Source organism: Anoplophora glabripennis, unplaced genomic scaffold (assembly GCF_000390285.2).
Source record: "Anoplophora glabripennis isolate ALB-LARVAE unplaced genomic scaffold, Agla_2.0 scaffold39, whole genome shotgun sequence".
In the NCBI taxonomy this organism is placed as follows: Eukaryota; Metazoa; Arthropoda; class Insecta; order Coleoptera; family Cerambycidae; genus Anoplophora; species Anoplophora glabripennis.
This window is the reverse complement of record NW_019416254.1, coordinates 297,519-324,083: the sequence shown is the minus strand read 5'-3', so window position 1 is coordinate 324,083 and position 26,565 is coordinate 297,519. Positions and strand designations below refer to the sequence as shown.

The 26,565-nt window shown below is 31.4% G+C and overlaps 2 protein-coding genes across 3 annotated transcripts; one reads left to right on the top strand and one right to left on the bottom strand.

Moving 5' to 3' along the window:
* Positions 1–2,301: 2,301 nt before the first annotated feature.
* On the top strand, positions 2,302–9,886 carry LOC108915656 (putative transferase CAF17 homolog, mitochondrial). 2 transcript variants are annotated; one of them, XM_018721762.1, is made up of 4 exons: positions 2,302–2,466; positions 2,524–2,549; positions 7,785–7,866; positions 9,136–9,886. In XM_018721762.1, exons 2-4 carry the CDS (start codon positions 2,532–2,534, stop codon positions 9,246–9,248), a joined length of 213 nt encoding a protein of 70 aa, XP_018577278.1. In that variant the 5' UTR covers positions 2,302–2,466; positions 2,524–2,531; the 3' UTR covers positions 9,249–9,886. The 2 variants fall into 2 exon arrangements, with proteins under 2 accessions (XP_018577278.1, XP_018577271.1); XM_018721755.1 differs by lacking the exons at positions 7,785–7,866; positions 9,136–9,886 and having other exon boundaries at positions 2,524–6,118.
* A 6,261-nt stretch (positions 9,887–16,147) lies between these two features.
* Positions 16,148–25,734, bottom strand: LOC108915587 (RNA-binding protein 34). Its single transcript, XM_018721657.2, has 6 exons — positions 25,583–25,734; positions 24,858–25,500; positions 21,319–21,461; positions 20,316–20,560; positions 16,371–16,502; positions 16,148–16,306 (listed from the first exon to the last, which is right to left on the bottom strand). Exons 2-6 carry the CDS (start codon positions 25,475–25,477, stop codon positions 16,235–16,237), a joined length of 1,212 nt encoding a protein of 403 aa, XP_018577173.1. The 5' UTR covers positions 25,478–25,500; positions 25,583–25,734; the 3' UTR covers positions 16,148–16,234.
* Positions 25,735–26,565: the final 831 nt, after the last annotated feature.

Below are 26,565 nucleotides of genomic sequence, written 5' to 3'. Positions count from 1 at the left end.
TCCTCGTTTTCGGAGTCCGACATGTTGTGCGTGTGTTCTTGCGTGTGTGCGTGCGTGCGTGTGTGTGTGTGTGCGTGTGTGTGAGGGTGTGTAGGTTTTAGTCGTGTGGGGATGCCCCCTTACGGGGGCGTACGTGTCTTTTGGTGTATTAGTCTGTCTGGTATATTGTTTGTCGGGGGTCGCAATTTTAAAGAAATGTGTTCTAAAATAATGCAAATAACTGATAAATAAAGTAAAAACTTACCTGGGCATAACCCCGGCACAGGTACCTGTAACAAAGATGCCGACGGCCTCTATGCTTAAGCCGGGGATTAGGTCGGTGGTTAAGCGGAAAGTAAGGGATTCTTTCCAGGTAGCCTTAATAAAGGCAAGTAGATCTTGCTCGTTGCAATGCACTTCACTTCACAATAAACACGTCCGCTCAGTTCGGCCGCACGCTCGAGAATGAGCCAAGAATACGGATTTGGAAGATTTCATTCAAATGACGTCATCATTCGACATTCGACTGACCTTCACCATGCGAGAGCTTAAGAATCGAGGCCCCCTGCCAGGGAGACTAGACACCCTGCCCCATGCCATGGCACGCGTACCATGGAATGTGCCATGGAAAGGCTGTCGTGTGGAATGTCTATTAAGGTGAGAGCTGCCCCACGGACCACCTAGACTGGCCGTATCTAATTCCAATGCACGGGTACCAGTGAATGCAAAATCTGGGGAAGTGGAGTGTGGAAGGCAACTGATCGCGCGCATCTTTAAGCAGATCCGGATTAAGTAATATTTTTATTACATATTAAATATTATATTGCATCTTATGACAAATATTCAATTTTAAGTTTGTAATTCAGAAAATAGTATATTTTAGTGTCGTATTAAATAAAACTACAAAAGAATTTAAATATATTTATTGTCCTCTAAATAATATATTAATTTATTTAATATTTGCCTTTTAGTAGATTTTACGGAATTAAATAATTTGACTTCATGATTTATTCGTACATCGATATACTTTTCACATTCAGCCCTTATAAGTTATATAAAATGATTACAATTGTTAGGCAAATTATCAAATTGATGTTCATGCAAATTTTCAAATATGTTCACATTCAGAAAGTTTTTTAATACATGATAAACAATTTTATTTTTCTGTAGCCTAGGTGTTCTGCTTTCATCATTATTTAATAATTTTATTAATTTTTATGTTTTCTTAGCATATTACTACGACATCTCGAGATGGATACGTCAAACAACCACGATCTTTAATAAAAATTAATTGACTGTACGAATACTGAATCTGAAATTAGTTTTGTTCAAGATTTTTTTAATTGAAAAAAATATTTAATTAGTTTTCAGCTATCTCGAAATGACGGGAATTGGTAAAATTTCATAAAAATTTAAGACTCACATAAAGTAAATAATTACTAAAAATATTTTACAGTAATTCATTCATTATTTTATAATAACAATATCACGTTAATCACTACACTATGTGGGCGAACAAAATTGTAAAGCTAACCCTGGAAACTTGTGACGTTAACCGAAAAATGGCGTACATATTTACCTTTTATATATTCCTTTTTTTTTACTTACCTAAAGAAGGAAACTTTTTGCCTCTCTTCACCAACTCGATCACTTCTATTTATACAATGTTTTACAATACACTTGCCCATTATATAATTTCTAATTATCGAAATCACAGCGATGCGTACACGTCAAATGCTAGGACACGACTGAGCGCTGGGCTCCAAATCAGGCTCCAAAGTGTTTTCACCAGTCGCTCTATAAGCCAGTCTAGGTGGTCTGTGGAGCTGCCTTAAGGAGATATAACACGTTTTCTATTATTCATGATTTTGGAATCATTGAACATATAACACGTTACGATCCGATGAAAACCTATCATGCTAGATTTGGTAACGCGTTATGATTCTGAAATCATGAATAAAAGAAGAGCTATAATTTCCAAATGGTGTGACATTTGATTTACCAACAGATTATCGACAAAATCTTTGTATATGTAAAATGTATTAACTGAAAAATGTGTTTATTAATTTTCTGAGTAAAAAATGATATTTCATTAAAACAAATTTTTAAATTTACACCCAGTTTTTTAGATTGTCTTTTAAATTTACGAATTTGAACATCAGTATCACTATATTAGAAAATCTAGTGGATTTATGGTGAAATAAAAATAAAAAAATATGGAATGTAGTGAATTTCTATTGCTTACTATTGGCTACGTTGTAAATCATTTGACTTGACCACTGACTACTGTACGTCGTCGGAAGATAACTTCAGATATTTCCATAGACCTTGAGTTGAGTTCATAAGGTTTATGGAGTTATGGTTATGGATATTTCAGAATTTAAGGATGTTTAGGTTAAGGTGTACCGAATAAAGTGGAGAAAATAAAGTCTAAGCCCTAAGATGAGCCCTGATATTTTATTTAAGTTTATGAATGCAGTATAAGACGTAAGTAATCAATGAAATATTTTTGTTGCGATTCCCAGTATTCCTAATTTATTTCAGAATTTACAATGTTTACTTTTAAAAAGGTAGCTAGTTTTTGTTGTTCCAAGAGGATGTTGTCAGCTAATGGAAATTTTAGAATAATATTAGAACATTTAAAAGAAAGATCTCTCATTCGTGTAGCAGGTGAAGATGTAGAAGCACTTTTGCAAGGTTTAATTACTAATGATATTCATCATCTGGGCCAATATTCAGGTGGTTCAATGTACACAATGTTTTTGAATACAAGGGGAAGAGTTTTATATGATACTATGATATACAGAGCCGAAGAAAATAATACTTATTATGTGGAATGTGACAAATTTGCAGTAGAACCTATTCAGAGACATTTAAAAATGTATCGTGTTAAACGTAAAGTTGAAATTTCTAGTTTGGGTGAAAAATATGCAATTCATTCATTATTTAAATTTAGAAGGCTAAGCCTAGACAGTAATTCAAAATTAAACAGAATTGAAGGTGTTATTATGCCGTGTGATAAACTAAAAGGTACTTTGCCAGAAACTTCATCTACTCTTAAAATATATAAGGATTTAATAATATTCAAGGATCCTAGGGTTGTAGAATTAGGTTCTAGAATAATATCAAAAGTAGGCACTAACGTAAAAGATCAAATCTGTGAAGTAATAGGTAATGTTGATACACCTACTGAAGACATGAATTATAAAATCTTTCGGTATAGTCTTGGAGTTGGAGAAGGATTTAATGATTTGCCTGTTGCTAACTGTTTTCCGTTAGAATGCAACTGCGACTATTTACATGGCATTAGTTTTCATAAAGGTTGTTATATTGGGCAAGAACTTACAGCAAGAACCCATCATACAGGAGTAATTCGTAAACGTTTAATGCCATTATATTTTAATCAAATTCCTACAAAGTTACCAACTGATAATGTTATTTTATACAAAAATGTTAACTTGGGTCGACTTAGAGGTATTGAAGGCAATGTGGGTTTAGCTTTATTAAGAATTAGTAAAGCTTTAGATTTTGGTGAATTTAGTGTAGGAAACGGTATAGCAAAAGTAATCAAGCCTAGTTGGTGGCCTCTTGAAGCACCCAAAGAAAAAGTGAATGTAGAAAAAAACTGATTCATTTTAATATTACTTTATTATTATGTTTTATATAAAAAATTGCAGTGAGTTACCTGAAATGAAACAACAATAAGCAATACATAATGTTAATGAGAATGCTAATAAGAAAATCTGGAATTGTTGAAAAAACTACAATTGAATTGTACCAATAAACAGATTTTTTTTCAATGTAATTAATTTATTAAAGATGTGATTCCATTAAAAACAGTTATTTAATTAAAAATCTTTGTAATTGTTATATCTGGATACAATAGTAGCGACTGGTAGTCATAATTTAATAATGAAATGTGGGACCCATACTCTTATTAGGTGATTATTTCTTTGCTCACATAGAAAACTTCTGAATTAAATTTTTGAAATAAAAAGTTAATATTGTGATAACCTCCTCTGTGACCTCAAAAGAGAGTTGCATGTATATAAGTAAATACTGTCTATATTGCGGGGTCAACGAGGTCAAGTAAAACTTTCTTTTTACTTTTCATTTTATGAAGGAAAGTCGTCCCTTTGGTCGCCCCTGTCAAAAATTCTGCTTGGGTTTAAACGTGCAAAAGTGTAGTAGAAAGAAATATACATGGTGTATTTAAATGGAGGGGTACAAATGATACCAGAGATTCCTTGGGTGAAAATAACGATTTAACCCAAGTCGCATAATAAAAAAGATAGGATATCAAAGTGAAACCCCAGTATACAGCTTTTAGTAACAGAATATGAAATACTGGATTTTTTTGAACAAAAAAAGTATATTGAAAATGTCTAAAGCCAGTTGGGAGATATTTTTAATTTCATAAATTAGTGTTACGGATTTACACCTCCATGAATACCAAGCTACAGACACTTTTGTTAATAAATTTAGAACACATTGCCTCACAGTACTTATTAGTTGCGTATCTGTATTTTAAAATTCGACCAAAAGGGGGCGCAGGAATCAACTGAGACCATATTATTTTTCCTGTGTTAAATTTACTTTACTCTTTTTGCATATAATTTTAGCATGTGTCAGTACACTTGTTGCATAATTTCTATTTAATTGTTTTTTCGGTATCTTTATTAAAAAACAAATTTTCTTGTGCATGTGAAATTATTTAAACCCTGCATTAAAGAAATCTCGTAAGAAATAACAGTTCAGGTGAAAATATATTGCGCAAAACAACTAAAACCAATAGATAATTTAAGAGAAACAATTGGCTGACAATAAAAACAAACAAGATTTTTTAAAGGATATTTTCAAAGTAATTTCCTTTTTTTTGTAAGCATAATCTAATTCTACAATTAAAATTACGACGAACTTTTGAAAAAATATGTATGTCATTCTTTACTTTCTCAGCTGTTGCAAAAATTCTTTTACGAAGCATCTCCACAATAGTGTTGGAATAAACAACATTTTTTAAGTGACCCCATAAAAAATAGTCCAAGGATGTGAGATCCGGTGATCGCGCAGACCATTTGACTGGAGCATCATTCCCTCAACCTATCCATCTACCAGGAAAATTTAAATTTAACCATTATCTAACAGCTAATGTACTATGAGCAGGAGCTCTGTCATGTGTGTACCATATGTTTTCATGGATAGCTAGTGGCACATTTTCAAGCAATATTGGGAGTTGCTCATTTAAAAATCTCACGCCGAGGAAGAATAAATGGACCAATAAGATAATCTCCTACGATTCCTGCCCATACATTTAAACTAAAATTCTGTTGAAATTTGGATGTACTTACAAACTTAGTGAAGATTTTCATCAGACCATGAGTGATTATTGTAATGGTTCACTAAACCATGTCTTTGAAATGACGCTTCATCACCAAACAAAGTACTGGATAAAATATTTTTGTTTTCCCTTGAAATGTTCATATATCATTGACAAAAATGTATCCTGTTAGATAAATCCCCAGCAGTTAATTCCTGCACAGGTTCTAGATGGTAGGGGTATAAAAGATAATCATTCACAATTTTCCAAATCGTAGTATGTGAAATGTTATACTGTGTCGCCAATTTTCTGGTACTAGTTTCAGAATTCTGATCTTGTAAATTGACAAGGACAACTTCTTCAAGTTCTAGATCACGAATAAGACATCTTCTGCCAGTACCTTCAGGACGAAGTTGAGTGTGTCTGTTTCCTTGAAGTCTTCTTTCTAACACCGCAAAAGTTTTTCTAGCAGGAACAAGACGATTGCTATATCTGGCATGATAAATTCGTACAGCAGCAGCACAGTTCTTGTAACATTCAAAAAATACTTGCAACATATTGACATACTCATCATTAGTAGGTATACATAATTTGTTATTTTATTTTATTCAAATCCAAAACTATTTAATATTTAGGACGCAGGTAAATGGTGACTAAAATCGCTTTAAACTAATACTTCAAAACTCAAATGACATTTACCTACTTGATTTTTTAATTTATTTAAGCAACTTGAACCTTGGTATTAGCGGAGGTATAAATCTGTAACATTAATTTATGAAATTAAAAATATCTCCTCAATGGTTGGCTTTAGCCATTTTCAATAAGTATACCTTTTTTGTTCAAAAAAGCTAAATATTTCATATTTTGTTACTAAAAGCTGTATATGGGGGTTGGCAAAAAAAAAGTTACTACATATTCAATGCATAACGTTGCCTGTAGAGGGTGCCTCGTACTCGACACTCAAAAATCATTATTATATTATTTTTCCCACCATTAAAAAAACTCTCTGTTGAAAATTTGAAACATTTCTGACTAAAATTATAGAAATTATTAAGGAAAAACCATTTTTTATTTTTCACTTTGACACCCTGTATTTTTTTTATTATGTGACATGTGATATAAGTATGTTTGGTTAAATCGACTTATTTTCACCCAAGGAATCTCTGGTATTGTGCCCCTCCATTTAAATACACCCTGTATAGTAGTTGATTTTATTCATAGTAATACATTTAATTACACCAGTTAAGAAGTTCCACATTTTAAATACAAAAAAATTTCAATTAAAAAATTAACGTCAGCGCTGTGGAGGGCTGACCAAAGTTGTATTTTTTTAAATGGAACGCCCTGTATTTGAGTGAATATTTATATTTCACATGGAATTATGCAACTTTTTCGTAATAGGTAATATGTACCAAAAATCAGCCGATTCTGAGATAATAATTTAATATAAAAAATGGCATTTTCGGCGTTACATTTGAAATATTTTGCCTCAATTATATTCTAGCGATTAATCAACTTTGCCACAGCGTTGACCCACCCTGTACAAGAGTTGCTTATGGATAAAATTAGTTTGCACATTTATGAACAACTTTTCTCAAGGTCTTGGGTGAAATTACTTCTGTTTGTTATTTTGGAAAGTTTTTTGTCATAAAAGTTCCGTGTCTATGTGAACATAGAAATCATCTCCTGAAAAAGGGTAGGAGTCATCAAAATAAGACATTAATTTTCACCTACTGCAACTGATAGAAAGATAGTTTAATTTTGGGACATAAATATTTTTCACTTATCAAAGTGGCACTAATATATTTTTTAATGGATATTTTCACAATTAGATTTTAAATTTGAAAATTCAAGATACAAGTATATGAAGTTGAAATTGAGCAAAATAGGCACTATTGTCGCAGTATCATGTATGGCAGAGCTAATTTGTTCCACATTGAATTTACAGAGGTTTAATGTTGAATACACATGGACCCAATTTTGAGTTGCAATACTAAAAATTGTGGGAGGTACTGGTATTTGATGAAGATGTTGCAACTTAATTTTTTTGAATCAAATATCTGAAAAACTACTTAAACAATGTTGTACAAGACCTTATTACATTCAAAATTTTGCATAAATTCCTACATAGTGTACTGTTAAGTTAATGCAGAATACTTGTTTTTTTTTCTCTACATCAGATCACTTTTTCAAAATTTATTATGAGTATATGGAATCATTACTTTATATCAAAATGTAAGTAATTATGTAGATACATGAATATCCAGTGCTCTGTCATCGTTAACATATTTTTTGATGAAATATTTTGTGTCTTAGAAACATAGTGTCTCATTTTGGAGGCTACAAATCTAATTACATTTCCATATCGACTTGTTTTGCATACATTAATATTTTGTATTTAAAAAATTTTATTGTTACCAAAGTACCTAATATATTGAAATAAAATTGTTACTTGTTATTTAGTTTTATTTCTAGATTTTATTTTCAGACTGACATGGAGACAGAAATTGAAACAAAAGCAAACCAACCAGATGTTGATTCCAAGGCTGATATAAATATCAAAACAGAGGGTACAGACTCATTTCATAAATCTATACAAAATAAAAATGAGAAAGAAGAAAAATATTTTAAGTGTTCTTCTTGCATTTTTAAACAATCTTATGACTACTTTGGGAGCAATCCTCCTCATGTAAAAAATTACATACTCTTAGAGGACGCATATGTTATTGAAGATCCATTTTTTCCTCCAAAACATGGAAGAATTGTGATTCTAGGAGCTCATTGTATAAAATGTAGAAAACCAGTTTGTAAAGATGTAAACTGTAGTGTGTACTTTGATGGGACTTTCTGTATAGAATGTGCTAAAAACAATATCAAGAGTTTTCCACCTGCAGTGCAAGAAAAGTTAAATAGGATTATTTAATTATTAGTGTATAATTCAAATACATGTTTGAAAAGAAATTTATAGTGGGTCAATAATTGATGGCTGGTGAAAATTAAATTGGTTATTTTCTAATGAAGTGTGGGTGGTTGACTAGAGAACAAAGATCTTCAGAAAGATTATGCATAGAGAGTGTATCATTTAAGATGGATTCTTTCATAGCTCTTCATTTATACAGGATGTCCCATTTCTTCTAAACGTTTCATAATTTCACTTTTTCACATTGACATATTCAGTTTGATTTAATGTCTACTTTAACAAACAGAACTAAAACTCATTTTGGCGTTATTTGACGTTTTTAATTTCCAAAATTAAACATGATAGCAATTTGATTATCACTCATTCAAGCATGAAAAAACTATATTACATGTTAGGGGAGAGGGTGGAGCGTTCGACTAAGTGGGGACTTCGGCTACCACTAGTTACTCGTTTTCTGTTTGCATTTCCCGTCATATCATAGTTGCAAAGTATGCCAATGTTGCTGACAGTGAGCTATTATGACAGAATCAAATGTCTTGTGTTTTAAAGATAGGTATATTAATATATTCATCTTTCAACTCTCAAGGTAACTTTTTATCCAGATCAATATCTTGTTTTTTCTGACTACATTTTGTTTTAGACTTCTTGATAATATGCGAGAGCCTTTTTGGTTTTTGGAGACTAAATAAACGCTTTTTGAGTAAATGCAAATACCTACTTTATTTCTACACTCCTACACATCTGTCAAAAAAACATTTTTACACGAATACATTTTAAATTTTATTTCAAACCAACACTTCTTTTTTTAGAAAAAATATGTTATGGTGTATCATCTAATGAATTTTCATGTTGCAAATGACACATCAGGTGATGAATCATTTGAATCATTACAAACTTTACAACAGTATGTTACTTTTAGTATCGATGACTTTGTTTTGGCAAGGTTCAGAGAAGACAAGAAGAAAGAAGACTATTACTATATTGGCAAAATTGTATATGTCGAAGAGGAAATGCTCACAGCCACATTTTTAAGAAGAATGGGACACCACTAATTTTATTTTCTAACAATTGTAGCCATTAATTTTTTGATAATACCTACCAATTTCAGCTCTCTTAAAATACATTTGAACTTTTTACATTTTATAATAGTGTAATATTTAAATTATCTGGATTATTCGAATAATTCGAAGATTTGGCTACATACCACTAATTTCGAGCAGTATTTGTATTATTCAAATAGTCTACGTAAATATTCGAATAATTCAAATAATTTGTATATCTGAATAACTCAAATAATTCGAATAAATATTGAAGTAACTATTCAAATACGAAATTTAATAAATGTCCAAGGGAACAGTACTCCAGGACAGCCAGTAAAAAGTTAAATAGTAGTCTCTATGCAATACTTCTACTACAATACTTACCTTTGATCAATTAATTTTAATGTATATTATGCTATTGTTTATTTTCACATTTCTTATATTATTTTATGGGGGAGCTCGGGCGATACTTCCAGGATTTTCATTTCTCAGAAGAAAATAATTCGTCTAATATCAGACAAACATGTAAAGATTATTTTAGACTATTTAACATACTTTTTATTCTATGTATATGTATACAGGGTGATTCACAAATGGTGACAAAAAATTAAACCTTGTATTCTTTGGAGAATTTTAAGGGAAGAATATAAAGTTTTTATCTAGGACATTTCGTTAAAAAGATTCAGGGTGTTAAATTAAAAAAAATATTTTAAATAATTTAAAAACTAGTAACTAGTAATTGGGCACGTATTTATGAAAACATTGTCCAAAATCTGGCGCCTTTTCCTAAAATTTACATTCAGTGGCGGATATGCAGGGTATCGGTGGCAAATCAGGAAAGCACACTGGAAAATGTTATTACATATTTAAACCGATTTTTCTCCAAAACGGATTACTTTTTCGATATAAAAAACATTACCACTTTTTCAAAGAAAACTCAGATCTATCGAATTTTAATGTCTGTCCCTACTTATTAGGATGCCCATGACAAACTTTTCTAAGAACTTTTCACGTTTATTACAATTTATAATGATGTGATGATATATCAATAATCATAATGGTACATGTACCTATTTTACTTATTCAATGGGCGCGGCGGTAGCCGAAGCGGCCAAGGCTTGCCTACAGAGGCAAGCCAGGGCTGTGCGGCAAAACCGTAGTGGGTTCGAATCCCGCACACGGCAGGAAAATTCTTTCGAATTTTCCTGTCGTACCATGGATGTTTGTGATTGTTAAGGTGGAGGGTAGTGTAAGTTAGCAGGCAAAAAGGGCCAAGCATGGCTTAATTGCTGGTAAGCTTCATTATATTTACCTTTTACCTATTCAATAAAATTTTTTTGAACTTTATTAAAGTAATGGAATGAAATGCTTTGATCCGTTTTTCTCAGAAATGGAGCAAGAAATAAAGGATATCTTTTTTGTAGACGAAATGAGGATCTATTATATCAGCATCTGAATTTAAAAATTTCGCCAAGCAAAAAAATAGGGGCAAATTTTCGCTGAAGATCCCTCCAATTGAGACGCTCCCGACTAAAATTTTTAAAAATTTCTATGATCTATTTTGACTTAATGAGCGTTCATGGTGTCAAAATTGATAATTTTTCTTCAGCCAGTTTTGGAAATATTTAAAAAAAATAGTTTTTAGAGGCCCCTTTTAGGGAGAGCATAGCTCCCTTAGTAAGCATTTCTCGACCCATGTTTATATGAAAAAATATTCTTATTTTTGGCAATAGTAAAATGATAAATTATTGGATACTAATTATGAGACACACTGTATATCTAATGAATAAAGTAAATACGTTTAGATGTAAAAATTTTAGAATATCTAGAATATTAGTTCTTCATTTTTATGTTGCCTTAATATTTGGTGTTGTCTTGTCCGTGTACGTCGCCACGATGAACTGTATCAATCACATTTGAATGATATATTGTAGATGATTTTGGATCAAAGTTTAGATTAAAATACCAAATAAAACAAAAAATCTGAGATCAATTGTAATAAATAAAATATGCCACTGTATAGAAAATATGTTGCAGGCTGCCCAGAAAATTTTGAATGTTGCCGTTTTTTTTTTAAATATTCAAATGGGAAAGATTGCAGGCAAGTAATAGGAATGCATCAATTTGGTAAAATGCCTCAAATTGTCTCAAAATTTTTAAATATGCCAAATGCAGATAAATACATAGGACATTGTTTCCGTCGACCATCTGCAACCATTTTGGTTAATGCTGGGGCAGATTTTATTATATTGAAGAGACAAAGAGAAATTTGCTAATAGTAGGAACATTATTAAGAAGATATAGCAATAATGTCGCCGATTTTTCGAGTAAAGTTCAACCAATGTAAAATAGTTGTACAAACTGCAACATTAACTATAAATATAAAGTTATAATAAACGTTTAATATGTTCAATAAATATGTTATATTTATTTGCCTGCGTGTATTTATGAGTTTTTACTGTATAAAATATAGATAAAAAAAAACGGTACCGGAAAGTTAACTTTCCCCTAGTGTTTGCCGATGCAAGGATCTAAAATATTAGATGATGGTATTTTGGGGTCTGAAATTGGGTGCAAAACTACCCATTTCCGAAAGATTTCAGAAAAAGCCTTTTTTTTCCTAAATTTCCTAAAATCACTTTTTTTCCAACCTCTAAAGTGACATTTCCCCTTAACTGTATAAAAAAACAATGTATTAGGTATCAATCAGTTCGTAAAAAAACAGGTTAGTTCACTTACTGAAGCTGACAAATAATGTTCCGTTGCAAAAAAATATTATATCATTGTAGCAACCTTATTGGTAAATATAATTTTATTTAATTTTTCAAATAATTTCTTGTGTAAAAGTGGCTTCAATAAGTTTGGAACAATAGAAGATCAAAAATTGTTTAAATTTCAATTTGAAATGAATTTCTAACTAAAATGGTGGAACTAAAATAATAAAAATACAGTGAAAATTGGTTATAACAACCTTAGTCCAAGCATTCTGTCACGGATTAATGTTAAATTTGCAGAAATTATTACCTGGACAAAAAAAATATGACCGTATAGAAAATTAAATTTTAAATTGAGTTTCTTGATATTTAAACTCGATCCAATATGGCGAACATGGTTAAAAAAAATCGCAAAGTTGGAAAAAACGGTTTTTCTAAAATAACTAAAAAAATATAGCATGGATTGAAAAATTTTAAATGAGAAAGTTGTAGGTTTTAAAAAGATCTATCGACAGATTTTTTGAAAGTATCGATTGCTTTGTTACTTTTCGAGATATATGGAAAAAACCGTTAAAAATCTTCTCTTTTCTCTTCTTCTATAACTCGTTTACATTTACTTGCCCATATTTGCTATTTACTGCAAGCATAGCCCACGGCAAGCCAAAAAAGTACATTTTTGAAAAATTTAAAAATATGAATTATTTTTCGAGATATATCGATTTTTTGAAAAAAAGGCGCTCTCGAAAATTGGCTAGATCTTCTCAGCGGATAGCCCTACAGTAACGATTTTCGGTTAATTTTTTTCGTAAAGAGTTACATTATCATGCTGTTAAAAAATGTTGACGATTTTATTAATTTTAAGGATCAAAAAATGACTGAAAATGTTGCACTTTTTTTGGGTATTTTTTTTTCAAATAACTATTTCAATTTTTATTATTTTTTTGTACTTAATCTGGGGTAGCTAAACACGAATATTATAGCATTTTCGCCTTAGAAGCAAAATAGACCCGTAAATGTTTAGTTTTCTTTCTTTAAAAGTCATTTTCATAAAGTAAAAATTGAAATAGTAATTTGAAAAAAACATACCCAAAAAAGTGCAACTTATTCAGTCATTTTTTGATACTTAAAATTAATATAATCGTCAACATTTTTAACAGCATGATAATATGACTCTTTACGAAGAAAATAAACCGAAAATCGTCATTGTAAGGCTATCCGCTGAGAAGATCTAGCCAATTTTCGAGGGCGCCTTTTTTTCAAAAAATCGATATATCGAAAATAATTAATATTTTTAAATTATTTTTCAAAAATGTACTTTTTTGGCTTGCCGCGGGCTATACTTGCAGTAAATAGCAAATATGGGCACGTAAATGTAAACGAGTTATAGAAGAAGAGAAAAGAGAAGATTTTTAACGGTTTTTTCGATATATCTCGAAAAGTAACAAAGCAATCGATACTTTCAAATAATAAGTCGATAGATCTTTTTAAAACCTACAACTTTCTCATTTAAAATTTTTTAATCCATGCTATATTCTTTTAGTTATTTTAGAAAAACCGTTTTTTTTCAACTTTGCGATTTTTTTTAACCATGTTCGTCATATTGGATCGAGTTTAAAGAACAGTAAACTCCATTTAGAATTTAATTTTCTATACGGTCATATTTTTTTTGTCCAGGTAATAATTTCTGTAAGCATGTCTCTATAATGCTTGGACTACCTTCAAGCGACAGTTTGTTTACAGTTGTTATAATCGACAGACGTATTAAGCAATTATATATAGGGTGTATTACGAAGAGGACCCAGTAGGATTATCTCACAAAGTAGTCAGAATTGAAATGTGAAAATTTGTGTACAGGGGTTTATCAAAAAGATCTATTCAATGAAAATAGTGTCGACATCCTCGCACTTTCGGTTATACCGGAAGTCATCATCAGCTCTGTTATTTCAAATGTATATTTATGCATTTTTTTAATTCTACGGCAAATTCTAGACTATTTTCATATAAAGAACTTTGGGCCAAAATGTGGCAGTTTTCAAGTTATTATTAATTTTTGAAAAAAATTGAGGTATATGTGATTTTTGAAAATAGAATAACTCCGACATTTTGCTATATTTATTAATGAAATTTGGCATGGATTATTTAAAAGCAATGGAATTCAACCAGTTTATGTCAGAATATTTAAAAATGTATGGCCAATATTGTGACGAAGTTGAATTTCAAATTACACCTTGTCTATTATAACATTAATGGATGCAGAATTAAATTTACTTTAAAATGACTATAGTTCCCTATGCCCAAAGTTAACAGTTCTTGTGTAAATTGGAAATTATTGATTTCAACACAGAAAAATCTACAAGTATGGTGGGTTTATTTAAAGCATCGCTCTTTTTAATTTAATATACTGAATTATTGTTTTTGATGAAGGTTTAAAAATAATAAAAATTACAGTTCATCAGACACTGTTTATTATTCAATTCTTTAGTGCATCAAATCCACCATACATTTTTCTGTGTTAAGGAAGTTTATCGGGTACGGAGGTATGTCTACAGTCTAACGAAAGTTTCTGTAGATTCACTAGTGACTAAAGTAGTAAGCCTTTAGATTTGGCAACGTTGCACTTGGCTGGCGCGCTCGTCTCGGCGTTCGCTCGCTCCCGTTCGATCATCTTATTTGGACACCTGCGAATTTCAAATAATACGCTACGTCGAGACCGCGGCGTTGCCGCTGTCACGCATATGGAGGTCAATTGTTGCGCATTCTAAGTGGAAAGACCAAAAAATCTGCATTCTCATAAGGCTGTACTAAATCGTGAAAAATTATTTTATTAATATCTCGTCTCTTAGGTATCCGAACTACTCATAATTTTTTATGAGGATTTTCTTCATATTAATAAGCTTATATTAATTTTTTTATGAATATTTGTTCGTCAATTCCAAATCGGATAAACCTCCTTAAAATAAATAATTTCCAATTTACACAAGAACTGTTAATTTGGGTATAGGGAACTATAGTAACATTTTAAAGTAAATTTAATTCTGCATCCATTAATGTAATAATATACAGGGTGTACCATTTGAAAAATTTGAGTATTCAACTTTAACGTCACAATATTGGTCACACGTTCTTAAACACTCTATATATATTTTTGCAAATTTCACATGACTGGTTGAATTCCATTGCTTTTAAATTATCTGTACCAAATTTTATTAATAAATAAAGCTAAATGTCGGAGTTATTCTGTTTTCAAAAATCACTTGCATCCCTCAATTTTTTTCGAAATTTAATAATAACATGAAAAGTGTCACATTTTGGCCTATAGTACCTTATATGAAATTAGTCTAGATTTTACTGTAGAAAAAATGCAAAAATATACAGTGTTCCATTTGAAATAACAGAGTTGATGATGACTTACACTATAACCAGAAGTGTGAGAAAGTTGATACTATTTTCATTGAATAAACCTCAGTATACAAATTTTCAGATTTCAATTTTGACTACTTTTTGAGATAATATCCTACTGAGCCCTCTTCATGATACACCCTGTATATTCTATTTAAAATTTTTATAGAAAACATGAGTTTACAATACAAGTCTTTAAGTATGTACATGTATAACTTTGTGTTCAAAAGATCTCGTGTGCTTCATTTTCAATTAACTGTTTTCGAATAGACTATTTTATTTCTATCCTTCCAAATTCTTGAAATCGTAGTGTGAAGCCCCACATTCTTTTGTTTGCTTGCATTAGTTTCCCTGTTTTCTAGTCTCCATATTATATGTGATTTTTCATCATTATTAAACACTTTTCTCTTCATCATCATGATAGAAAGTGGTAATTAATATATATAATATAACTGTATGCGTAGATAAGTTGTAATTTGTCCCAAACGTACTAACTGGTGTCAAAAGCCCGAATGCTGGCAGAGCGGGCGGAAGAGCGGTGCATTGGTTTTTAAGGCCATATAAAGTAATGTCCTTATAACCAATTTTCACTATATATAGAAAGTCCTATATAAATTTTCCAGTTAGCAGTGATAAAAAAATCAATATTTACTCTGAATTCTCAATATGATTATTCTTTCTGCCTTAAACTTTCACTCCAAACTGAATTATTAATAAAAAAATAATAATAAAGATGTTTTAGTGTTACTGTGAATGTGATATTAACATGCAATTTGTATAATTAAAGGTATATTTTCAGAAATACATATAATGTATTTTATGAATATTCAAAAAACAATCCTAAGAGAATAATTTCATCTACTTATTATTTAGGTTTCGGAGCAATTTTCTTCACCAACTTCTTTTTCTCTAACAATCCTTTGTTAACCTTACGTTTCTAAAACAAAGTACAATTCATTTTGATATATAAATACTTATCTGGTTTAATTAAAATTGCTTACTTTCTTATCGCTAAATTTTGCTCCCTGAAATTCAGCATTTATCTGTTTCACTTTATTTTCAGGCTCATTTGCCACTTTATCTGATCGCCTGTTAGTCTTGTTTTTTAGTTTCTTTTCTCCAGGTTGGGTAGCCTAAAAAATTAACATACAGGGTGTTGCAAAACTGTATGGGTGATACTCTATCCAAAAATAAGAAAGGAGTTCATATACCGGGTGATTCAGTTTAGTATTCGCGGCCCTGTATCTCTTTTATTTTAACAAATAGCTATGCCAAACCCTATATATTTTTAAGTCGCCGCTCAAACTCTATCAAATGACATTATTAGATCGTCTCCATGGTAACATATGTCAAAATTGCTATATCGACTGTTTTTATTCAAATGGCACACTATATATTTTTTTATCAATTATGGAAGATATTTTTTTTTTCTGCGTTCAGCTATGTAAGGAAACCTATAGTTTTATCAGAAATATTGCTAGAAAACAGCAGAAAAGATGAACCAGCTACGGAAACAAGCTACTATGTTTTTTAAAGTAACATATTTTATTTTTAATACGATAATAATATAACAATTTAAAACAATAGTTATTTCAAATGTTCAAAATGACCTCCATTTGCTTCCAAACACAGAACTCCCTCTCTATAAACACATTCTAGTGTTTCTTCATTTAATCCCTTCTACTCTTATTCTGCTTTTAAGGTCGTCAATATCATTTAGGTAAGGCCAAAGAAAGAAATCTATAGGAGTGAGATCCATTTAACATCTTTATCGAATGTTCTTCATCTCTTGCCCTTCTGGGTTTAAAAACTCTTTCTTTTAAAAACTACCATCTGCCGCCAAATTCCTGTCCAACTTTCCGAAAATTTTATCTGTTGGAAGTTGTCTCTGGAAAACGATGTTGCTATAAATACCTGACAGCTTTAGCGTTCTTTCGGTCCTCTCCATAAATTAAAATCATATCTAGTTTTTCTTGTTTACTGTAGTATTCATGTTATAATTAATTATAGATAGAATAGGTAGGTACAAAATGTCAATTATTTTGACAAACCGTTGTTTAGAAACGTCAAAATTCAGTTGTTTCCGCAGTTGGCTATCATTTTTCAGAATAAAACTATTGAAAGTAGGGTTAATCTTTTTTGCTGTTTTTTATAGTAATATTTCTAATGAAGCTATAGACTTCCTTATATAGCCAAACGCAGAAAAAAAATATCTTCCAGAATCGATAAAAAATATAGTGTCCCATTTAAACAAAATCAATTGACTATAGCAATTTTGACATATCTTATCATGGAGACGATCTAATAATGTCATTTGATAGAGTTTAAGCGGTGATTTAAAAATATATAGGGTTTGTTATAACGAGCGTTCAAATAAAAACGTGGTCAAAGTTGGCTCTGACACATTGGACGTAGGGAGTAGCTTATAGCGACCAACTTAACCTCATTTCTCAACGAGCTGTATGGCACCTGTCAGTTTCAATAACGTTAATGACTATATAACTTTATTTTAAAGAATAATCGTGATAACAATAACAAACAATTAAAGGAGCTGCAGAAAGTGTCTCCCTCCTTGTTATAACAATAAATTAAAGCAGCTGCTGAAAGTGTCCCCCTCCTTGTTCCAAGCACTTTTCACACCTGTTCTTCAAAGAATTAGACATTTTCTAAGATGCTCAGGGTATTGTTAATTTCACGAATCTTGTCTATAAGTCGAGCCTGCAGATGGTTTAAATCAGGAATAGGCAGTTCAAAAATAGTGTTTTTAAGGTAAGGCCACAAAAAGAAATCACACGGCGTAATATCACATGACCTCGGTGGAAATTCATGTTCAGCATTGAGACTTATTAGTCGATTTTGGAAAACTTCCCTCAACATATTCATCGTCTCGCCTGCCGTATGTGCCCTTGCGCCATCTTGTTGAAAGTAAAAGTTTGTAATTTCGTTTTCTTCCAGCTGGTTAACAAAAGGAGCGATAATTTCTTCTCTATACCTTTGCGCAGTAAGAGTACCATTAAAAAAAATAGGTCCATAAATCCTCCTTCGATTGAGAGCACACCAAACTCCAATTTTTTGAGCGTGTAGAGGGCCCTCGACAAAAAAGTTATCTGGTTTTTCAGAAGACCACATTCTCATATTCTGTGAGTTTACGTAACCACTTAAATGAAACCAGGCTTCATCAGAAAAAAAGGTGATATTATGAAGTTCACCGTAGTTGTTTAAAAACCATTCACAAAATACAGCCCGTCGCGGAAAATCAACTTCATGAAGTTCTTGCTGACAAGTTAAACGATAGGAGAACAAACGCAAATCTTTTTTTAACACTGTGTGGCAGGTACCGACTGATACTCCCACCATTTGTGATAAAACACGTACAGAAGTTCTTGGCGCATTTTCCATTATTTGTTGGACATTTTCTTTTAATTCTTCAGTCCGCTTTTTAGGTCGGCCGCTTCCTTCTTTTCTTGTTACACTGCCCGTTTCACGAAAAACATTAACACAACGCTGAACTGCACTTTGAAAAATTTTGTACTCAACAACGCCGGGAAATTGATTTTGAAATTCTATGAAACATTCCTCAATAGAATACTTCCATATTCCATCAATCTTGCGTCCATTTCTAAAGTAGGACTCTATGATAAACACTTTTTGTTCTTGAGAAAACACCATTTTAAACGCTTTTTAAAACGAAAATATTCAAATTGATAGCGGCGATATAGCGCTTTGACAGATGACGTTTAAGTTCATTTGCTATACGCTACGCCCTACATCCAAATTTTCAGAAGCAACTTGACCACGTTTTTATTTGAACGCTCGTTAGCTATTTGTTAAAATAAAAGAGACACGGGGCCGCGAAAATCAAACTGAATCACCCGGTATATATGGGTCCTTCTGGATGGAGAAACGGTCAACAAAGAATATTATCTGGCCGTTATAAGGCATTTGAGAGAGAGTATCCGCTACAAAGACCGAATTTATGGAAGGACATTTCTTGGATTTTGTACCATGACAATGCACCACCATAAAGCGATAATTCTGAATGTATTTTTGGCCAAAAATTCGAACGATTGTCATCGAGCAGCTACCATATTCGCTGGATATGGCTCCTGTGATTTTTTCCTCTTTCCCAAATTCAAATGACCACTTTGTGGAACACGTTTCAAATCAATAGGAGTTGAAGTTCATATGAGAATATGCATCTAAAATATGCTTGATGACTGGGTTATTTGTTGGGAAAAGTGTATTGCTTCAACTGGCGCCTATTTTGAAGAAGAGAAAATAAATTTTGATTATTAATTGAATATATTGTTTTATTGACAAATTCTGGACATTTTTTTGGTAGTATGTATATTTCAAATTTAAGACAAAAAAAATCTAATATATTTCTCTTTCTACTATTTCCATGAATTTTTTAATTCTTTTGATAAGAGATTTCCAATAATACAATGACAATGATTGCGACAACGGATTGGGCTTTAAAAAAAAATTAAACTTTGAGACCTTGTATCTTTTTCCACAGCAACATTAGCTGAGGTATATTTAGTTGTCTTCATATTTTGCCCCAAAGACTTCATCTCTACTCTTTGGTCCATTAGGTATTATTGGTCACTGTGTATAATCTAATATTTTTAATAATCTTAAATATAAAATCACTACCCTTTGGAATATAAATACTGCAAACCCCTTAGTTGAACATTTTGGTTTCCAGTAATTTATAACTTTAACAGTGCTTAAAGCTTTGAAGTTACATTGATACAACTGCATTTTGCACCGATACATCCACCTTATTGGATTTAATAATTGACAAAAATGTATCAGTTCCTTCTCTTCATATACTTTGTCATGTTTAAATAAATTCTTTTATAAAAGAATGTATTTTCACCATGTATACAAAAGACACACTTGGAATGTATGATCCGAAAGTTTTTGATACATAATCAAATTACCTTCTTATTATTTTTCTTCTTCTTGTTTTTCCTTGCTGAATTCAAATTACAGAGAGAAATACGCAGTTCTCTATCATTGAGTTTCACGTTTTCCATTTCAAGTGCTAACTGTACTGCATCAGAATCAAGGAAGTTTACATAACCAAATCCTTTGCCCATTCCCGTGTAATGGTCTCTAACAATTCTAACATAAGAAATTGGACCACAAGATTCAAAGAGTTTCCATAAATCATCTTCAATAGCATCTATATTACAAACAAAAAAGATGAAAATTATTCTCTAAGTAATAATTCACTAATGCAGAAAAAAACAAAAGAAATTCTCAATAACTCAATGAACTTTAATGACATCAAGGACGTCTCAATGTCACAAAGATGATTTAACAATATGAGTTCATGCATAGCATCAATGTTTTTTGGAACAACTGATTTTGTCACAAAATTTGTCTTCAGTGGTTTTTGATGGTGCTTGACTGGCAAAAGTCGAATTAAGTTTATCAATGCACTGCTGATGAGATAATTCACGTCGAAAGTTGTAAAAAATAATAGCACGGAAATGTTCACGACTTAATTCCATTTTTTAGCCGACAAGAATTTTTCAAGTCGTATAATCAACACAAATAGCGCCTGCACGTCACAACTTTATGATAGGCGTGTTGGTTGTCAGATGGCAGCACCAGGATCGTCCATTCCCAAAATATAAAAGGCAAGCCTCTTATAATTGTATAGTTCTTTGTTTAGTATTAAAATTAATAGATAAAAATTAGAATATTAGTAATTTTGAAACTTGAGTTATTCAAAATAAAATAATTTAATTATAAGATCACAGCAACAGGTATTTGATAGAAATGAACTAAGCGAATGTCTATACTAGATTTCAATACTACCTAAATTTGTAAAAAACTGCCAAATGATTTATGTTAATGCAACAATTAATTTTTATCAAGCTTATTCAATAGTTTAATAATATCAGGTATGATAACCAGTAGATGAACAGTACTTACTGAAACTTAAATTTCCAACAAAAATAGCTTTAGTTTCATCTGGTTTCTCTTCTGTTGTACAGGAATGTACTCTCAAATGATGTTCTTCAAACAATGAACCATTTTCAGCTTCTGCCTTTAATGCCGATTCCTTGTCTGCAAATCTATAAAAAAATTCAACAAATGCTTCAATGTATGAAAGATTAAATGGCAATTAAAGGACATGGGTTTTCATTATACATATTAAATACAACAGAATAAAAAATACCCAGAAGTATTAGACTGATTGTGAAACAACAGGAGAGAATCATTTTTTAAAGATATTGTAGGTGTAACATATTTGGAAAGATTAAAGGTAAACATGAAATAATTTTATTTTTCATATTTATTTATTTGTTAAAACTACTTGAATAGAGTAAATTTTATTTTTTTTTATTTCTATGAAAATGAGCATTTTTATATATTGTAGACAAAATGAACACTTCGGCAACAAATCTCATCTATTGGCCACCATTATCCCATTGCGGTACTCTATCAATATGGGATTCTATTACAAAAAGCAGAGAGAGAGAGAGAGAGAGAGTAGAGAAAACATAGTTGATGGCTTGGGCTCAAATTAAAAAAAAATTGAATTTTGACTAGTACAAAAATATAGTACATTTTTAATTTTTGAATGTATTTTATGAAAATTTTATAATTTTGGAGTTCATTTATTTTTACTTTTTTGCATATAGATCCGGTTTTTCAGTAATGATCCAAACTCATTTATTTAAATGTTACACTAGTATTTTTCTCAATATGAGTATCAGATTGACAGCTGTATCAGACTTTCTATCAAATTATGTTTAATAAAATTAATGTTACAGTATAGTTTTAAAATAATAATTTAATCAATGTATTTACAAGACTAAGTAAACAGGACTTTTTAAGAAGAACAACAAAAAGTTTGTTTGGCAAAACCTATTTATTTTATTCAAATACAGCGATTTGCAGTGTAAAAACATGTTGAATGAGTGTTTTAGATCGTTGACCGGGATGTCCTTGATGATGTCGGTACAAGCCTATTGGATGGCTTCTACGTCCACAAAACGTTTTTCTTTCACCAGCAAATACATTTGAAAGGTAAAAGTCTCACGGTGCCAAATCAGATGAATAAAAGGAATGGTTGACAGCTAAAATCCTATTTTTAGTCAAAAAATCAGTCACAAGTGTTGATTGATGACATGGCACATTATCGGGCAACAAACGGCAACTTCCTTCTCTGCGATATTCTGACCAAATGCGATGAATACGATGCAACAAACACTTCAAAATACCAAGATAGAATTGTGCATTAACGGTTTGGCTTGGTGGAACAAACTCTTTGTGGACAATCTTCGAATCGTAAAAGCAAATCAACATTATCTTCACTTCTGATTTCTCCAAATGAGATTTTTTGGGTTTTGACTCGTCTGGTGTCTTCCACTCAGCACTTTGGCATTTCTGGATCACAATGTTGTAAATAATGTTTTTGTCCTTTTTGAGCCCCTTGATGATGTCCTTCGAATGTTGAATTCTGAGCAATTTTTGGTCATCAGTCAACTTGTGTGGAACAAACTGTGCACACACTTTTCAGTAGCCCAAATGTTTGCCCAAATCCAATAAACTGATCTCTGCTCGAAATGTTCAATTTCAATTCCATGAATTTCAATGAAGATTTTGGTTTATCTTTAATTAATTCACAGACAGTTTTGATGGAATCTGCGAAGATCATGGATTTCGGTTGACCAACGTGATGCTCATCATTTATGTCATCACAACTGTTTTTAAATTAATGTATACGACTCAAACTCTGCCACGTGATAAACAATCATCACCATAAATTTCATCAATTAAAACATTTCAGTAAAAGTTTTACCAAATTTAAACCGAAACCTAATATTAACTATTTGCTCGATGCTCATTTTTGTACCGATGATAAACATAATGTCAATAGATAAAAGCCTTTGGAACGCACCTTGTATATTATGATACCAGTACCAGTATCCGAATACTAACACCGGCACGGATATTGAATAAAATTATTGATATATCTAACCAATCTCAATGTTTTATATTTTTTTTATTGAATGGAAGCTTAAAAAATGTTATGTAGCAAACTGAAAATAATTTGAAAATAAAGTCAAGTTTTTTATGAACTGTAGTGTTTAATTTCATAGTAATATGACATCACCAATGCCTTCACATTTTAAAAGAGTGAACAATTAGATATTTAAAAAAGGTGTTTCCGGTCATTAAATAATGTTTGTTGTGAATTGGGACATTTGCAAGGTCCACAAAAATGAATAATGAAAATATTTCTTATCCACTGTAAATGACACTGATCCTGGCCAAATGTCTGATGCAAATAATTTCTTGAGGTCTATGTTGCTGATGTTGGAAATAATAATTATTAGAATATCAAATAAATATTACATTTAAAGAAAACTTCAAGAACTTTTTCCATTGGAACAGATTTTCAGATTTTTCCAAATAAAATCCAAATTAATAAGAAAGGAATTGTTTTTTTAAATGGTATGTTGATAAGTACTAAATTTGCAACTACTCCAACATAAAATGTTTTTTGTGTCTCCTGTAAAATTTATTATTTAGGACTTAGCCTATATCCATACGCAGGTATATGTACCTATTTAAGGTATATTTAAAAAGTAATAAATTAAATAAATAGGAACACCCTGCATATTATTGTCTACATAGATTTTAATGGAGACTTTTTCTGGGTATCCGGAAATAAAATAAATGATTTGTATTAAATTACAGAATGTGTTAGTGAAATATACTACCACAGGTATAAAGTACAACAGGGTCCGTCTAATTGTGGACATTACCCACAATTTTAGGGGAAATTAGGCCAGCAAATCTAAGAAAAGGCACCTCAAAGAGGCAGTTTGTTGCTAAAATGATTATAATAGGGTAATAAAAGTAATACGTGTAATAAACAATAATGATAAATGCGTAATTAACCAGATCTGAAGGTGTCAATCATAGTGCTTCCTGGATCCTGATGATTTACAAACGTCAAAATTTGTAGGCGACAGCCATAGATTTAGTAGTATATGGATGGAGTCAAAGACCACTTTTTGCACATTTTAGCTGTTGCAACATGAACAGCGAAAGCGGCAGCGATTTGCCCTAAGTCACGTGACCTAGAATAAAATCGCTCTACAGAAATAATTTTTTTATAGTAACAATAAAAAAAATACTGTCAAATTTATGTGCCAAATTCGTAATAACACTTAATACCACGTACTTAATGGATATAACAAATCGCCCGTGATAAGTTTGAAAATGCTTTAAGTCACGTGATCCTAGACTAGTTTCATCTCACTTTACATGTTGTCCCCTATCCGCTCTCCTACATTCCATCCATAGTATACTAAATTAGATCTATGGCGACAGCCCTTACTTTGGCTTATCTGTTAGTGTATAGCTTATAAAATGAATGACACTACTTATATGGAAAATTATTAATGGCAACAATAATTGATAGCCACACTTTATAGTCAATGAAATAAGCTTACCTGATAAAACAATAAACATTACTTCTATTGGGATTAAATTCTTTCTTTATAGCAGCAACCTTTTTAGAAGTCTTTAAATCAGCTACAGGTATTCCTCTAATTCTTATAGTCTCTATTTTACCATATTTTTTAAAATGATTTTTGATTTTCTTTTTTTCACATGTAATGGGTACATTACCAACAAATATTGTTCTTTCTAACTCGGCAGGATCTTGAACTTTGTTTTCTCCCTTAATCTTATTCTTCACACGTCTTTCTGCATTTTGCTCATTTTTATTTACCTTTTGCTTTTTCAGAGGAAAAGCTTCATTGGTAGAATCACTTGCATCAAGTTGTAATTTCCTTTTCCTATTTTTCACTCTTTTTTTACCTTCAGTTAATTTGTTATTAGTAGAATCAGGACTTTCTGTCAGTTTATTTTGAATGGGCTTACTAAATTTTTGTTTCGGTCTGGTATTACCTTTTTTAAATTTTTTCGTGGTAGTTTTATCCAAGTTAGTACTCTCTTGTATTTTACTAACTTGATTATTTTTTTTAACCGCTTTTTTAATTACCCTTGGTTTATTTGGGGTGTTAGAACCACTTATTAAGTCTGCTAAGCTTCCTACCGAGTAATCCATATGGAATACTTAGAAAAAGTGATCTGAAATTAAATAATCAGTTACTGTGTGAAAATTTAGACATTTTTTTCAAAAATTACATGTTAATTATACTTTTTCGCTTACCAATTAAATACTATTTCAACACTCACTAAGTGTAATCAAAGTTAAATTGATTTATTTTATTACTAAGAACAATATTACTTATTTCATTATGCAGATTTGATATTTTAAAATTAATCTTAATCCACACAATTTAAACACATGTGAGTACATCCACAAAATTTATTTTTATTAGGTTATGTTTTCAAAATCGAAAGCTGTTTTCGGTTGTACCGGTGTAGGAGCAATTCAGAGTGCTTAAGGCTTCAGAGCACTCATTTAATTTTACACATTCCATTACATAGAGGAGTGTGATGCATAGGAGTGCTCTACTTTTATATCGCCTGGACCTCAGAAACACCAGAGATATTAGATATATCTTTGAGAAACACCAACCATTTTTTATGCAGATGAGGCTACAACAGAAAAACATTATTTTTAAGCGTGCAATTTACATTAAGTACATGTAAATAAAAAACTTATTTATTTTTTGTTATCAATATAACGATCAACAAATAAAGAATATAACGAATTAAAGTTTAAATTTCAGAATCAAAACGAGATGATTTATATGCGAGCAATTTGCGTTCAGTGGAAATAGTACCTATAAAAATTAAAAATAAAACAGGCTCGTGTATCATCAGCCCTGAGTTCGGCCTTCAACAGGGGACAGTACACTGGTGCTGTCTTCCTGGACGTCGCAAAGGCCTTCGATACGGTTTGGCATGAAGGCCTACTGATGAAAATGCTCACCAACCAATATCCCATATCCTTTACCAAACTCATAAAATCCTACCTACACCACCGAAAATTCCGCATCCAAATCCAAGATTCCCTTTCCACCACCCGTCCCATGGAGGCCGGTGTCCCCCAGGGCACCGTCCTGTCCCCACACTTATACACCATTTACAACTCCGACATCCCACATCCCCCCAACACCAACATATACTTATACGCCGACGACCTGACAATCACATCCCAATCCGTAGATCCTAGATATTCCGTCT